A 15850-nucleotide genomic window follows, 5' to 3' on the forward strand; every position below is an offset into this window, starting at 1 on the left:
TGAGTCCTCCTGCTCCAGCTCCAAAATCAGACTTGTGAAGAGTAAATAGTTTCTCCTGTTGGTCACTTGCAGAGGAAGTTATTTCTAAAAGCTGGGTTCCTGTTGCACAGGAATCCAGTCCCCTGGGTTCTTTCACACAGACCATTCCTCAAAGACTTACATTCAGAAGGAAAAGTACACCAAGTTTTTAACAGGTCACACAGACCTGCTCTCACCTCCCTAAAGCACAACAGCTCTGAGAGCCAACTTGTCAACACCTATTAAGATGGGAACCTTGGGTTTAAAATACCAAAACCTGCCTCATGGCTCAGCAGCTCAGTCTCACCCTCAGTCACAAGTATTAAGTCATACACTTGTCTCTGCCAGCCGAGATGCATTTCCAAACAGCTGAATCTTTTGCATCCACCCAACAAATGTACAGGCTATTGCAGAAACCACCTGGTTGCCACCTTCCTCTAATTTGCAGTCACAACCTAGTCATAGTTAATTTGTGCCTCTTTGCTCTCTAATAAAAAACATGTATATATATATATATATATATATATATATATATATTTATGTATCTAGATCCAAACTGCTAGCCCAATTTACCCAAGTGGGGTATGCAGCCAGGTGGCAATACTCTCCTGGATGACAGATGAAATATCTTCATTTACACAGATGTTGGAATAGTCAAGCATGGATTCACCAAAGGGAAACAAACCACCCTTAGCCAACCTGACTGCCTTCTACAATGGGAATGCTAGTTAGATAGATGAGGGAAGAGAAGTGGATGTCGTCTACCTTGACTTCAGCAAGCCTTGTAACAGTCTCCCATGTTATCCTCATAGGCAAATTGGATTGGGCAGGATGGATGTGAGGATGAAGTAGTGGATTGAGGAGGTCTCAAAGGGTCATGATCAGCAGCACAGAGTCCAGCTGGAAGCCTATAACTAGTGGTGTCCCCTAAGTGTTAATACTGACCCAGTACTGTTTGGTTTATTCATGAATGCCTTAGATGAAGGGACAGATGCCTCCTCAGCAAGTTCAATGATGACACAAAGCTGGGATGGCTGATATCCCCGAGTGCTGGGCTGCCATTCAAAAGGAACCTTGACAGGAACGAGAGATGGGCAGAGAAGAACTGACTGAAATCCAAAAAAGGCATGTGCTGGTCCTGAACCTGGGAACCTGCACCAACACAGGCTGAGGGCTGATCTGCTGGAATGCAGCTCTGTGGAGAAGCACATGGGGGTCCTGGTGGACAAACTGTCCATGAGCCAGCAGTGCCCTTGTAGCCAAGAAAGCAAATGGAATCCTGGGGTGTACTAGAAAGAGCTTTAATAACTCTCTGACAGGTCAAGGGAGGTGACCCTGCCCCCTTACCCAGCCCTGGTGAGGCCAAATCAGAAGCACTGTGTCCAGTTCTGGACTTATCAGGACAAGAGAGACATGGAGCTCCTGGAGCAGGTCCAGTGGAGGGCTACACTGGAGGGACTGAAGAGAGTGTCAAGAAGATGAAGCCAGGCTCTTCTCGACAGTGCTGACCAACAACCAATGGGCAGAAACTGGAACACAAAGTTCCACCAAAACAAGAGGAAGGACTTCTTTACTGTCCAGGTGACTGAGCACTGGAACAAGTTGGATATTTATGGAAGGCTACATAACCCCCTCCTTAGCTTTCCTTTTTAGCCCTGATAAAGACTCCACACTGCAGATTTTCTTAGATAAAATGTTTCCCTGCTCCCACTATCAAGCACCCTATGCTACTGTACAAGTTAAAAGGCAAGTTTTAAACTATTCCAGCTTATATATCTAGTTTCTTCTACACCCATATTAATATTTTGCCACCTCTGCTGTTAAGCATCTTGTATCTCATCCTAGAAATTTTTTTTTCTTACAGCCTCATGTATTGATGGCTTAATCACCTACAGTCAACCAAAACCTCAGGTCTTTCTCCTCCTCCATCATTTTATCTACTGAACTCAGTGTAATTAGTCACTAAGTGCACTTTGTACTGTTAAGTTCTCATTTCTACAGCTCCAGTCATTTTAACAGCAATCCGATTCCTTTGCAATACTTTGATTTTTCTCTGCAATGACAAAGCTAATGTCATATCCTCAGCAAATTTATTCAGTGCACCCTTACCAGCCATTAGTGTAAACAGTATTAATCAACCAGTTCCAGAACTGTTTATTTAAAGAAGCCAAATGATCTCTTTTTTGCAGAGTCCAGATGTCAATAATGTTGTATTCTTTCCTTTAGCCTTTGGGTCTTCACCCACTCTTTACCTGATCTTATTCTAATTCTTTAAAAATTAACCAGATTTATTGTAGTTCCAATATAGGAACTGCCTCACTAAACCACAGATATGCTAGACTTAGAGCAAATCCCTGGCTGACCCTTTAATTAGAAATAAAACCATAAAATTCTCAAGGACAGGTACACAACCTACTGTACTCCACTTTAGGCAAATCACAATGCATTTGATCCCACTTTCCATGGTTCTTATTTTACTTACCTTCAGAAATTACCCTATGAATTTGTGTACTGAGATTACAATAATGAACTGACAACATAATACGACCTTGCCATTTCAATTTTTAACCAGTGCTTCTTTTGAACACTGGGACTACTTGCATAGCATCCCATCACAAGTCCATGGAGCTTCAAGTTAGACCTTTTTCCTTTTTTTGGTCAGCTTGTACTTCCAGTCTACTCATTCACATCCTCTACTTGAGGAACAGCTGCTATTTCAATCTGTTTATATGACTCCTATAGTGCTTGGATCAAATGCCTCCATTGCATATGGGAATTAAGATCCAGGGAATTATTATAATCTCTGTTGTTTGCTACTGACCATGGTTTTCTTTGCCAAATTAGAACAGTGGGGGGGGGGTATCAGTAGTATAATGTTTTCCTGCTGTTTGCTAGACTATCCTCCATATAATAGTACTCTATCAATTGCTGAGTCCTGCAGTTAGTATTTGTCTTCCACTGTATTACTATGTATGGAAACCACACAAATATTTTTCATTTTCACCCCCAATTCTCAAGTTAAAGCAAATACACATACCAATCTCAAACAAAGTTTATTAAGCCAGAAACTACTGAGATGGCATTGACATGTCAGGATTTTTCCTTTCTCTAAGGATCTGTCAAGTAGATCTGGAACAGACACCACAGCTGCAAGCCACTTCTACTCTGATAGAGCCCCACTCACCTTTGTGTTCTTATGTTAGTGCCTCAATGCAAATTATACAGCTCAGTGACTATCTACACCTTCACGCTGAGGTTTGCAAGTCACTCTTGACTGTTCTTGCTCAGTAAAATGGTGCAGTTGAGAATAGAACACATCAGGTGTCCTGCTCCAGAAAGAACCCACCAGTCCATGTGATGTTTACAATTATCACCAGCAGCATCAATCACTCCAATTCACCAGCAGGAAACCTGCTGAAGCATTTTTGTCAACCCCCCAGTAAACCTCCTAGCTAATACAGCCGTCTTGTTTCATGTTCACATACAAAACAGCTATTTTTGTTGGAATAGTGTATAATTAACATGGTGAGCTAAGAAGGTTGCACACAGATGTGGCAGAAGAGCTAACTGTGCTTCCATAACATACCATAAGAGTGTTCATATTGACTCTTTAATTGGTGAGGTGCCAAGAAGAGACATGCCACTCAGCTTTGGGGTATGCTGCAAGCACTGGAGTGAAAATGTAAAGTGGGGTGTGTAAAGCCAGGACAGCCAGATCAAGTTTGACTCTGCAGCATTCAATCAAAGAATCTACCTTCAGGCAGACTTCATTTCCCTGGGTTCTCATCCAAGTTCCTCTCAAGAACCATAATCAGCAAACCATAATCAGAAAAATTTAACCATTTTTCTATACTGAAAATAACTTAAATATTCTCAAGTTCAAGAAAAGAGCCATTATTCTTGAATAATTCTGCTTACAAAATACAACAACTGTTCTTAAAGAAAGCCACTTATCCTGAAAGAGAGTGATTAGAGCTTATTCCATAAAAGTATCTTATAGAACTTCATGTATAAATAAGGTCTTGATGAAAGATAATGTTCAAGAGAACAAGAGGGCTGTTTGAAAAGCACTGCCATTCTGTACTACCAAAACTGGGCCAATCTGAATTCCAACCACAGACTTCACCAGAAGGCTGTGCTGAATTAGTCACTGTTACAATTGTATATATTTATTCTGATTCCAGCTAGTGATTCTAAACTGACAGTATGACTCTCCTTAAGCACCACATGTCTGATGTCATGGCACAACAGATGGAGTCCACATGCATGGGGTGCGATCACCAGCAGTGCTTTAAGTTTCTAGCTGCCAGCTTTTAAATTCCAAGGAACTTCAACAGGTGAAGCACAACCCAAAAGAATACTAAGGTAGTTTACTACCAGGAAATACCTGAAGCAGAGAAACTCCTGAAGTGTCCCTGCAGCATAAAAGAAATGTGGTTGCAAAAGAACACTTGGACAACACAATGGAAAGAAGGGTTTCAACAAAGTAGGAGGCAGATACTCCCCAAGAACACTGAAAGCAGTATGTGTCACTGTCATAATCTGTTAGACCACAACTGAACTAGCTTGTGTTGAATTGTAAGCTTACAAAGGGGTAGTTACACCTTTCACAGCTCTATACAAATTAAAGAGAACTGAAATGTACATGTCACACCACTGGACTGTAAGTGAGGACACCAAAACAATTCACTGGCTTGCTCATAATCATGACAAAAATCTTTGCAGTTCATAGAATCTCTTACTTGAATACTGAAAAAAGTACTTGATAATTCTATGTCAGCAACTTTCAAATTGGTTTGTGGTCTTCAAGAAAGCTGAGGAAAGCAAGCATATTACGAACTCAAATTTCCTGTCAGTGTAAACCTTCAGAAATCTGTAAATCCACAGAGATTGAAAGACACTGCACTAGTCATCTAAGAAATAAAGGATTCAGAAATTCTAGTAGAACACGGGAAATAACATGAGCTAATGAGATACACTTCACTCTCCGAAGTTTACCATCAGCAAAACAAATACTGATTGTAAGAGACTCAGGTAAACACCGTGGCAGTCCAAAGAACTATTAGGCACTGGGGTTTTTGGATGCCTCAAGCACAAGAGCAGCCATGTTACCCCCACTACCCTGAGAACAGAATGGCTAAAGCAGTCACAGCTCCATGTAGTGTCTCCATGGAAAGCACTTACTCTGGTCGGCAGATCACCAGGTCCCCTTTGTTGGTGCCATATGCCAGTCCCAGCCCCGGCTCAGGCAGCCAGCGGGCGGAGTTTATGCTGACGTGTCTCCTCTGGTCGGCAGGCATTGGGTACAGAACGTTGAAAACTCTCTGCAACAACAACAGGAGATGACTTGAAAGGACAACACAAGGCAGGAGAGCCAAGGAGGCTCAAACAAATTTCCCCACAGCAGCACAGGTGGCCATAGAGATATGTCACTTTACAGGATTGCAAGCCACCACTTAATCAGCAGTGAGAGTAAGAAGCTGCTAGAAATGCACATACATGTGCCCTTAAATCTTTAACAGGCTGACTGGCACACAGCTGTGAAGCAACCCAAACTGGGTATACTGACAACAATCCATTTAGCCCAAAAATATGACACATGGATATCATAAAAACAAAGGCAGGGGAACTTGAAAAAGCAGTAATAATAAGTTTGGCTACTTAGAATAGAGAGGGACAAGATGCTTCAGTGTACTGGGCCATTAAAGTATCAGGACTTTGGAAGGGTAGGACTGAAGACTGCATTTGCAAGACCAAATCATTAAGAGAATTTCTTCAAAAATTTAGCTAGTACACTGTCATCACTGCAACTAACAGACTTTGAATTTGGATTTTCAATGGGATAAATCCAAGTGAAAGACAGGTTTTCACTATATTTTCTAGTGGGCAAGCATCCAACCTTCACAAAACCTTTCCTCCAGACTCCACAGAAAAGGGGATGGTGGTGAACCAGTGAGCTGGGAAGGGAATGGTGTTATGCTGGAGCAACAGGATGAATGTTGATGGAAATGCACATCAACCACTACTGCACCACTGAGGTGACTTGAAGTAAATAATTAGAAGCCATTTGGATGGTACTTATCAGCTATCATAACAAACTGGGGCCATTTTATTCCATAGCTCTCTTGCCCACTGCATATCGTGTCTGTTTGACAATTTAACTTGAGAAGCATGAGGATTACTTAACTAATTGTGCCCTCCAATAGCTAGTACCCAGAACCTTCATCCTGAGCATCCTCTATGCACACAAAGAAAGTCAGAGCAAAATAATATAGCTACATTATTTCCCATCACCAGTAACAAATTTAACTGCTCCTCTGAGGAGGTCACATTAGACAAGAAAAAAGGATTTCTCTGTATGGCAGAAGTGGCCACTCTTTGCCTTGGCTATCACTCAGCAGTCAGTGTATTCAGAGAAGCTCAACATTTGGGCAGAAGGAACAGGTCTTTAGAGGTTTAGCTATGTCTTACCCATCTCTGTCATATCAGTCCCATTCCCTTGCCCTGCCTTCTTGCTGGGGCAGCACGGAGGGAAGGGCAAGGGGAGAAACAGAAGGGGAGGAATCAGCTGTACAATGGTTAACACCTGTTACCATGGAGATCAGGGTGCACTCTCAGAAGACTGGATTTGGAGGAGGAAGGAGGGGAAATGGAGGGGTCTGCCAGAACCAGGAGCATAAATTCATAAAATAAGCATTCTGAATCTCTCAAGACTGCAAGGGTCTTCCTTTATATCCTTCTTTGGCAAGTCAGAAGCAATCAGTTTTTTCTCTTCTACTGAGAATGGCTTTGTCACATCTGAGGAAACCACCACCTTCCTGGGCTAGTAGCAAGCTCTCCCAACTGGCGGGTCAGCTTGCACAGCTGTTCTCCCACATGCTCCATAACCAGCCACACCAAGCCAGGAGACTTGCTGGCTACAGCTGAGCTTTACTGCTTTTATTGCTTTGCAGCAAACAGCACCCCATGGAAAATGCTCCTACAAGGACATGAGTCTGCTTTTGACAAGTGCTGGCTGAGGGCTGAATCTCAAAGACAAGATAGCTTTAAAATTCTGCATCAGAATAGTTGCTTCATCATTCCACTCCATTCAATTCTAAACAGCTTGTCATGCTGAAGAGCTCCCCTCCCCTGCTGCTTCCCACTCCCACGCTAATGGGACAACTCCATGCAGTGTTAAGGGTGATGACATCCGTGCGTGTGGTAATTAGTACATAAAAAGAGAAAGCAGCTGTACTGGCATAATCACCACTCGCAGCAGTAACCAGGACCCAGCTAATCAATCTGATGCAGTCATACAGACTGTCTGTTGCAATTGCATCCATTAACAAGACCCCCTACTCTATACACAGAGTGGAAAAAAAATTTAAGTTCCTTCAACATCAGCAGGTCCTTCTCTTCAAAGAAGGTCAGAACTCTGCCAGGAAGCATTATTTGCCATAGATCACAGCTAATTCCTTTTGGATTTTTCTTTTGTCTTCTTGTTTTGATTATTAAATCTTATAAAAAGTTACTGAGATATTTCAACCAAAGTAGCCAGCCTGAAAACATACCACAGACTGACCTCTTTGCTGTGGATTGTTTGGGCTTTGTAATTCTGAACTTGTAGGAAAAACTCTCAGGTTGCTACAGGAATCCTACATAAACATAACTCTCCAGCTTCTAGGTCAAGTGATTGCTGCCAACCCTCAAACTCTTAAAATCAACAGTACAAATGAATAAAGTTGATAATTCGAGAGTTTCTTTTCATTAGGGCTGGTCCACAGATTAATTGCAGGCCATGTGGAACGCCATGTTGATGGCCAAGGTTCAGGAATCAGTTTAGAAACACTGTTGTAAAAGTGCAGTGATTGATCTTTAAAGGTGCCCACGATACTCTCAGAGTTTCCAGAGAGTTTATTTTTAATAGTGCGGCACTTTCAGTTACCAGATATCACATTGTACCACGTTATCAGCCCATTATCAGCATCAGCAGACACAGAAAGCTTCCATGCTCTTCACCATAACCAATATCAAACTTGCTCTTAGCATCACTATACTACCAATTCAATACTACGTGGCAACACCATTAGACATGGCAATTCAGCATTTTACAAAGTTGGTAGCTGCCTTTATGTCCAGATGCTCTTCTGAAATAGTTTTGAATGGTATGTTTCTCTAACAACAAACACTGTGAAATCTGAGGAGTGTGAGCTTCAGAACATAGCTATGGAAGCTTAAGCCCTAGCAGGTAACACAAGTATAGCACGCTGTTCTCTTCTTGCAACAACAATGACTTATAAATATCATTTCAGTACTCATGGCAGGTCCTACTCCTTCCCTTTAGGATCCCATGGTCCAGCCTGAATTACACAGAGCAGTTGGTTGACCTACAGTTATGTTTGTAGAAAACTCTGTCTCTGGTGATCTCTCCACACTCTGCCAGGGATTCCAGCAGTCTTCTGTCATTTCAAGAAATCCACCTCTCCTTGAGTTTAGGGCATGTCAGAAAGGTAAAAAGTCTTCATCTAGAAAAATCAAAACTGTCTAGGTAGCTAAACTTCCACACAAAAGGCAATTTGTACCAAGGGGAAGCAATACTCACTAAAGAAACAAGATGGTTGCTTCCATTTTACATTCCTGTAATCATGAAGTATGGGTAAAGATTTGGTTGATTTCTGTTTGCACTTTTCTATTTCCAAAAACTGTACTAGAAGCAACAACTTATCTCTCTGGTGCGCCCTTTCCATCCTCACTCAACAGGAGTGGGCATGTACATCATACACTGTGAACTCTCTAAAGCTGTTTTCATTGCTTCATAGCCACAGGAAAAGATGGCTCAAAGAAAGCAGGGCTATAAGGCATGAAGATAAGGAAAAAACAGGCCCTCAAATTATTCAAAGAACAAGCTGCATTTGGAGTGCAAAGGCCACCTCAAGCCCACTGTTGCTGCTTCCCCTCCAACTTGTCACCACTGTCACATCAGTACTGTCACAGCCACTAACTTAGGTATTTACTTATGGCAGTGTTCCAGGAGAGGCTGCATGACAATCAACAGCCTCAAGGAATCTTTCTCAATGATCTCTTCCTCAACGTCAAGCTGACAGGCCCAGGGCACAATACACCAGCATACAGCTAGTCAGTTAATTTATACGTGCCCTGGAGAGGTAAGAAAACTTTTTGTGAAAAGTCTCTGCTACATCCTCATTATTGAGCAAGTCCTTCTGTCTTCCCCTCCCATTCTGTACTAAAAAGCGGCTGCTTTTTAATAACACCCTTCAAATTCCACCTTTCCCCCCATTTCTGGGATGTGCCAACACCAAAAAGCTGGACAGGGCAATTGCCAGTTTCCTGTCAGTCACCAAAGCAGCAGCAGGCAGCCCCAAGCCTGTGCTCCTGTTGCCAGCTGGCCACGGTGCTGCACTGAGCTGATCCAAGCTGTGCCGTGCCTGGCCAAAGCAGAGAGGCATCATCTGCACAGCCATCTCTTTGCTCAAGGCCTTCCCACCTCTAAGGAGAGCAATGAAAAGCAGGGGAGTGCTGAACACTGCTTGTTATCAGAGTGAGACCTTTCTTCTCTCTGGCACTCAAGAAAGAACAAACATGTTTTGAAACTGGAGAAGAGAAAGTTTTGGCACAAGCAGTAGGAAAACTCAGCAGGAACTCTTGCTTTTTATCTTTTTTTAATTCAATAGAGACATTTCTGCTCTCAACTAGATGCATCTGCCTTCGAGATGCCAATAAATTTCAAGCCATTACCTTTGCTTAGGCTAAGCAGTAAGCTGGCTATCAGATCAGCCTTGATAAGGACTGCTGGGGGGATGGGGGTGCAGCTGCTGTCTCCTTTACATGTGGAAATCCTGCCATCCCTGAAGTAGATAAGGTGGGTTTTTAAATCACAAAAAAAGCCTAACCCATAATTATGAATTTTCAACTGAACTACACTGTCACCAAAGGCTGAGTGACAATGAAAACACACAGGGAAAGAAATATCTGATGTGTTAAACACTGAAGAAACCTCTTGGAGGACTGGTAAAATACACAGTTTTGCAGCTACTCTGACCTGGGTTGCCTAGGAAGAGCTTCAGGAAGGACCATTTCTCTCTGCTGGATGAGTATAACTGTAATGGCAGCCAATAAAATGTACTTCTCACCTCCACAGATGTAAAGTTTGTACTGGTAAACAAAGTGCTCTTCAATGAGTACAGGTTATACTACCGATGCAGCCCTAAAATCACAGCCAATCCACAACACTGTATTAAGTTCACTGAAAGTATATCTCCAAGCAAGGCCTACATACAGTCTGACACTACTCAAAGAGCATTAAACAAATGCAGAAAATTATGAACTCCAATTGTATTTGCCAGAGCAGCAGATAAGATGCAGTGACAGCATGAAGGCATAAGCAGAGCAAGTTTGACTTAATTTTTTTTTTTTTTTTAATTACAGGAAGCTTTTCAAGAGAGCATTTAAATAAATTAATTATCTTTTTTTTGCCTCCTCCTAATACTGTGTTACCAATGAAAGATCTTACCTGACATCTTTATAATGCCAACGTGTTAACTAGCTTACCTGTGACACCAAGGTATCAGGTAAGTTTCTATAAAGCATCTACCACTCCACTGAATACACCACATGTCCTTGGCCAGTAAGTCTGCATCACTGACTTTATTATGCAGTCAATTAGTTTGTGTTTTTAGAAGGCCCAGAAGTATAATAAGCAAACGACATTCTAAACTGATCTCCTTAATAAAGAGCATGGTGTTTTTGCTTACATTTTTTACTTTGCCACCTATTAATGAATTTCACAAAATATGATGAAATTCAGGTTTAAGACTTGCACTGTCACAAACTCCAGAATCCTCTACAGCCAAGTTCAAGCCTAGCTTGTCTAAAGCAGAGCAAAGCAAAGCAAAACAAACACTCCTTGGGATAACTGACTGATTGCTCAATACATTTCTTCATAAGACAATGTATACCAGCATTTTGAAACATAGCAAATCTCCCCTTTGTTTGGAAGGAGTCTCTGTGCCTATATGGAGATACAAAGAAAAAGGCACCTATTTCTCATGATGAGATAGGGGAAAAGATTTGCTTTCTTGCTCCCAGTCTCTCCCTATTAGGCAGGCTGGCCTATGCTGCCCAACTCCTCCCCCACAGCTGATTCCTGCTAACAACACACACATCTTTCCAAAAGACCTTCTCCGTTAAAATGGAAGAAGTGAAAAATAATGCACTTATCTTTTTGGATTTGTCAGTCCTATCCTCAAATGGATTTTATCATCCAGTGCTCAGCACAAATAAAATTTCTTTCAACCCCATTTATCTTCCTCAGATGCAATAGGATTATATATAAAATTTTTCTTCAGTCTTTACCAATATAACAAACCTTTTTCTGTCTTTTTCTGCACCTGTTGTCCATGCAGAAAATCCTAGCTTTGCTTTCTAAGTCACAACAAATTAAATGATAACTCCTAATTTTCAACAACTGAAACCTTAACTGTGGATAGCTGATCCAATTCCTAAAACAGGCCAACACCAGAAAGTCCTGTTGGATGGATTGCGAAACTTTCTGCAAACATAAAAGATTGTTGGTTCTTCCTGATCCTGGTTGATCACATAATTTATTGCTGGTATTTCAAATTCAGAGAAGTCTCATTAAAACACACCTAATCCTTCCTTTCTTTAGGTGATTTCTTCGCATTATCAGCTGGTACTTTATTTCACAAGCCTGCCATGCAACTACTACATTTAAAATTAATGGGAACAAGGTCTTATGAAGAAATGGATCATCTTAGGTAACAAAGCTCTCACTCAGGAAAATAATACACTTGCAGTGAAGTGGCTCATTATTTTACTACCTGTCTTTCAAAGGCTGTAAAACCAGGGTAATAGCTCCAAAAACCCCCTTAGGAGACTGGTCCAAACTGGGATCTGAAACCTAGGGTTGAGTAAGCAAGAAATTGTTGAACAAAACAATTATCTTTTCATTTGCACGTGCAGATGGTTGGAAAAGATGAAAGGAGGGAAACAGGAATGCCAAAGGGATTGGAGAGACAGCAGACAGATACACGTGTATGTATATTCAGTGCAGATGCACAAACAAACTGAACTGTGCAAACAGGACTGTATCCCACTGCTACTCTCTCTTCCAAAATCACCAACAGCTCTCAAAGCTGCATCAATCTAACAGAGATATGGTCATTTCTCTGGCAAAAGGAACGGCAACCTTTTTTTATTTTTGCCCTTAACTCAGACTGCAAAGCAAAACCAGTATCTGTGAATTCCTCATTAAATGTCATGCTGAGACTGTAACAGCAACATCTACAATATGTTAAAAATCCAATGACAAGAGCAAAGGATTTGCACGCAGCTGCCATTCCACTCTGTTCTCCGTCTGCTGAACCTCAGTGGAATGGCATACAAGATCAAATGTCAACAATATGTTGATGACAGAGCTACATGCATCCTCCTCTACATGAAAAGAGGCTGACATCCAGCTGCCTACATGTCTGGAAGGAATAAATACAAGAGGAAAGAGTTGGTTCAAATTTAATTCAATGAAGATGGTAGGAAGAAGTACTGGGAAAAGTTTTTGTGAAATAGCAAACAGCAATTTCTTCTCAGCCCATGCCCAGGTCAACACAAATTCATAAAAATTCACTTTGGCTCCCTTCCAACTAAATGACTCGGGCAAGATGACTGCACATAAATAATCTCAGATGTAGAACCATGTCTGCTATAATTTCTTAAATCTCGTTAAAACTATGTACCAAACTGCACCAAAGCTCACAGTAGCTACTGGGGCAAATAGGCTCAAGGCCTTATCTGAACTGCAAGGGCTCTGCTCTCCAAATACTGGACCTCATATTAAACAAAATGTCTTGGCTTTCAGTTTCACATCCCATTAAGCAAAAAGATCCTGAAGAGATGTCATTTGCTTTTTCTTCACACCAGTTTGCTAAAACGGACATGTTTAACCATCACACGAGATATTAACACAGTATCTTATGAAGGATTCTAATGAGTTTTTCGTTTCCTCTAAGCTCTATCTTAGCAGACTTCAAGCAGACACAACTGAATTGGTCAAGACAGCAATATATCTAACTCTTACAGCATACCATTCCTGCATATTTCTGCATCCACACTCAAATGTGCACATCTGTGCAAACCTTCATGCCATCTGCACCCTCAACAGTGATGTTGAATACAGCTCTCTTTACAGTACCCTACATAAGCTGTATTTACCAACAGAGGATTTGGATATGATCTGTTTTCCTAAAGACATCAGACAGAATCTGCCAATACACAGAATATACAAACTACTAGGTCTCAACCAGACAATTATGCTCCACCCTATTAAAAGGAGAGAATTCCTGTTTCAGTCAAACAAGGATTCTGTTTCCATGTCCTCTTCCTGGTACCAACAAGTGTCTGCAGTCTGGGACTTTGCATGGCCTTTTGAAAGGCTAAAAAATATCTATGTGGTTTGACTTCTGTCAAGAGTGAAAAATTTCTTTGGGTGGTAATTGGACATATTATTTGCAGTTCTGTTTGGAGTCGTCAGAAGATCACCCTGTTGACCTGGAGATGTCAAATCTTCCTTAAAAGAAGACCCAAGACACCATGCCAACACATTCTTCAACAACACAGCAAGAGGCTGTACTCTATTCTTGTTCTCAGAAATATGTTACTTCACATGAACTCTTTCACTGGAGGTAATGTGTTGCAGTAAGCCATTTACTCATATTCTCCTAATCAATTTTCTTTTCACATTACCAAGGTTTCTGATAAAACTAACTTGTGCCTCAGTAAAACAGATGCACAGGGTCTTTGCTTTCAGGATTAAAGCTTGGCTGCTTATGGCTGCAGGAACTTGCACAGCTCACCCAGAGAGTCAGTGAGTGACCTTTGCAGATCACACTGGATACATTTTACTGACACTTGCAAGGAGCTCAGAACGCAACAGCACTCAGGAAAACTGTGCATCTTTTCACTGTGCATTGTGCTCATTAAGAGTTAATATGCTAGAACAAAAAGCTTGGCTTTGTGCTAAAACTCTGCAAGTCTTTCTGTTTCAGGCCCTTCTTCCTGTGGTATTTGGAATGCTCCATCTGTTTACAATGGAAATGTACAAATACTGTGTTCCATCCAGGCTATTGACCGACCACTTAATCAGAATGTTTCCCAAATAGCAGCAGTCTTGTCAAGAACTAATTCTGGATCTCCACAGCCTGAATTTTTCCACATTCAAAGCAAAGGCAGCATTTGAGATGGGGATTGGTTAAGTCACTTTATCCCTACAAATTGTATGATTTGCTCTCCAGCTTCACGTCAATCAAATTTTTCTATCACCTACCTCACTTTTTATATCCTCAGCTTTAAAGCTACTTTCAAGGTTTTATTTTAATTTGGATTCTAGTAATCATGTTTTGCTGATATTTCCACATTATCTTCCTCTGTGTAGAATGAAAAAGATTAAACATTGCAAGGGCATCAGCATTTGTGAATGCTAGAAATAAAACTACCTTCTGGCTGCCTTTCTCACTAGTACCCACTGCTATCAGATCCAGCACAATATGATCCTTACTCTTGCCATGTTTCTAAGGACTTTCAGCTCCATACAAGATTCTAATGTCATGTTCTTCTAAGTCCTTTAACATCCATATATGCTTGGAAACACATGGAATTCAAAAATCACCCTAAACCAAACAGTTTGAAAACAGACACGAGTTATTTAGAAACAAATTCCACCTATGTTTTTAAAACAGGGTACAAAACCTATCCTTACTCCACATTTGGAATCTTGTCTCCAAGCTTTCTATCCCTGAAACTCAAATTGCAGACAATTCCCAGCATCACTGCTATCTGTACCACCCCCAAAGCAGATATTTGCTAAAAGCAATTCCTTCCCTGTTCCCTCCAGCTACAGATACATTTCACAGATTTGCAAAAAAATTCCCCAAGAACACAAGCAATAAACACTTGATGTTCATGCATACCCCTCCTGTTAAAAGTCAACAGTACTAGAAAGATTTTGTTTTTCAGACTGAAGTTTAAAAATTGTTCTTTAGCAGAGCCAGGTTTCCATGTGAAATGCTAATCAGGACAATCTGAAGGGAGTGAGCAGAAAAAGCATAAACCTCTACCTCACAACTACCACATTTGATGATAATTCATGACTTTTTTCTGAACAAAATTTGTAACTGCCAAACCACGACAGCCCTGACCTGTTGTGAACTCTACCCAATCTCTCTGAAATACTAGCAGCAAGATGCACACAGACAATGCACACTTGTACCACAAAGCTGCTTCTCAGTACAATCAAAAACTGCTGTAGTTCTCAGAAAATTACATCATCAGCCAGTGGATTTCTAGTACAATTAAATGTATTAAAGTTTCATGCAATGAAATTAATTAATTGCATCTTCAAGCCTCTATTTCAACAGCAAGATGGAAGAAACTCTGCAAGCAATAGAAATCTGCATTCCATTGACTGCTAGTTAAGGATGTGGAAGAAGGGTTAATCTGAATCAGAAATAATCACTGCATTGCACTGGTCAGCCGTGGCTTGGAGGCCACGTTGCCAAGCCCTACTCTTACAGTTCACTGACTGCAAATCCAAAGCCAAGAGGGAGGCAGGAAGGAAGGCAGAAGAACTGTCAAACAACTTATGAGAATTCTCAAAGAATGTAATGTAGCATTTCTTTTGGGAGTTTTGGAGTAGGGTATAATTAAAATATCCACAAAATATTGCTTCAAACGTGGCTCTGACTCATTTTTAATTAAGAGTTTGAGTAACAAGTGCTTTGTATTACAAGCTGTTGGCAGAGAGGCAACAAAAATGCTTTCT

General features: G+C 41.1%; 1 protein-coding gene across 4 annotated transcripts in view; it reads right to left on the reverse strand.

Moving 5' to 3' along the window:
- Positions 1-15850, reverse strand: part of AMBRA1 (autophagy and beclin 1 regulator 1) — a 126613-nt gene that overhangs the window by 22308 nt on the left and 88455 nt on the right. For all 4 annotated transcript variants that reach the window (XM_064424767.1, XM_064424766.1, XM_064424764.1 and 1 more), the window contains one exon: positions 5203-5342. In XM_064424767.1, the coding sequence (XP_064280837.1) occupies positions 5203-5342 (140 nt within the window). The remainder of the gene's footprint in view (positions 1-5202; positions 5343-15850) is intronic.

Source organism: Passer domesticus, chromosome 6 (genome assembly GCF_036417665.1).
Source record: "Passer domesticus isolate bPasDom1 chromosome 6, bPasDom1.hap1, whole genome shotgun sequence".
In the NCBI taxonomy this organism is placed as follows: Eukaryota; Metazoa; Chordata; class Aves; order Passeriformes; family Passeridae; genus Passer; species Passer domesticus.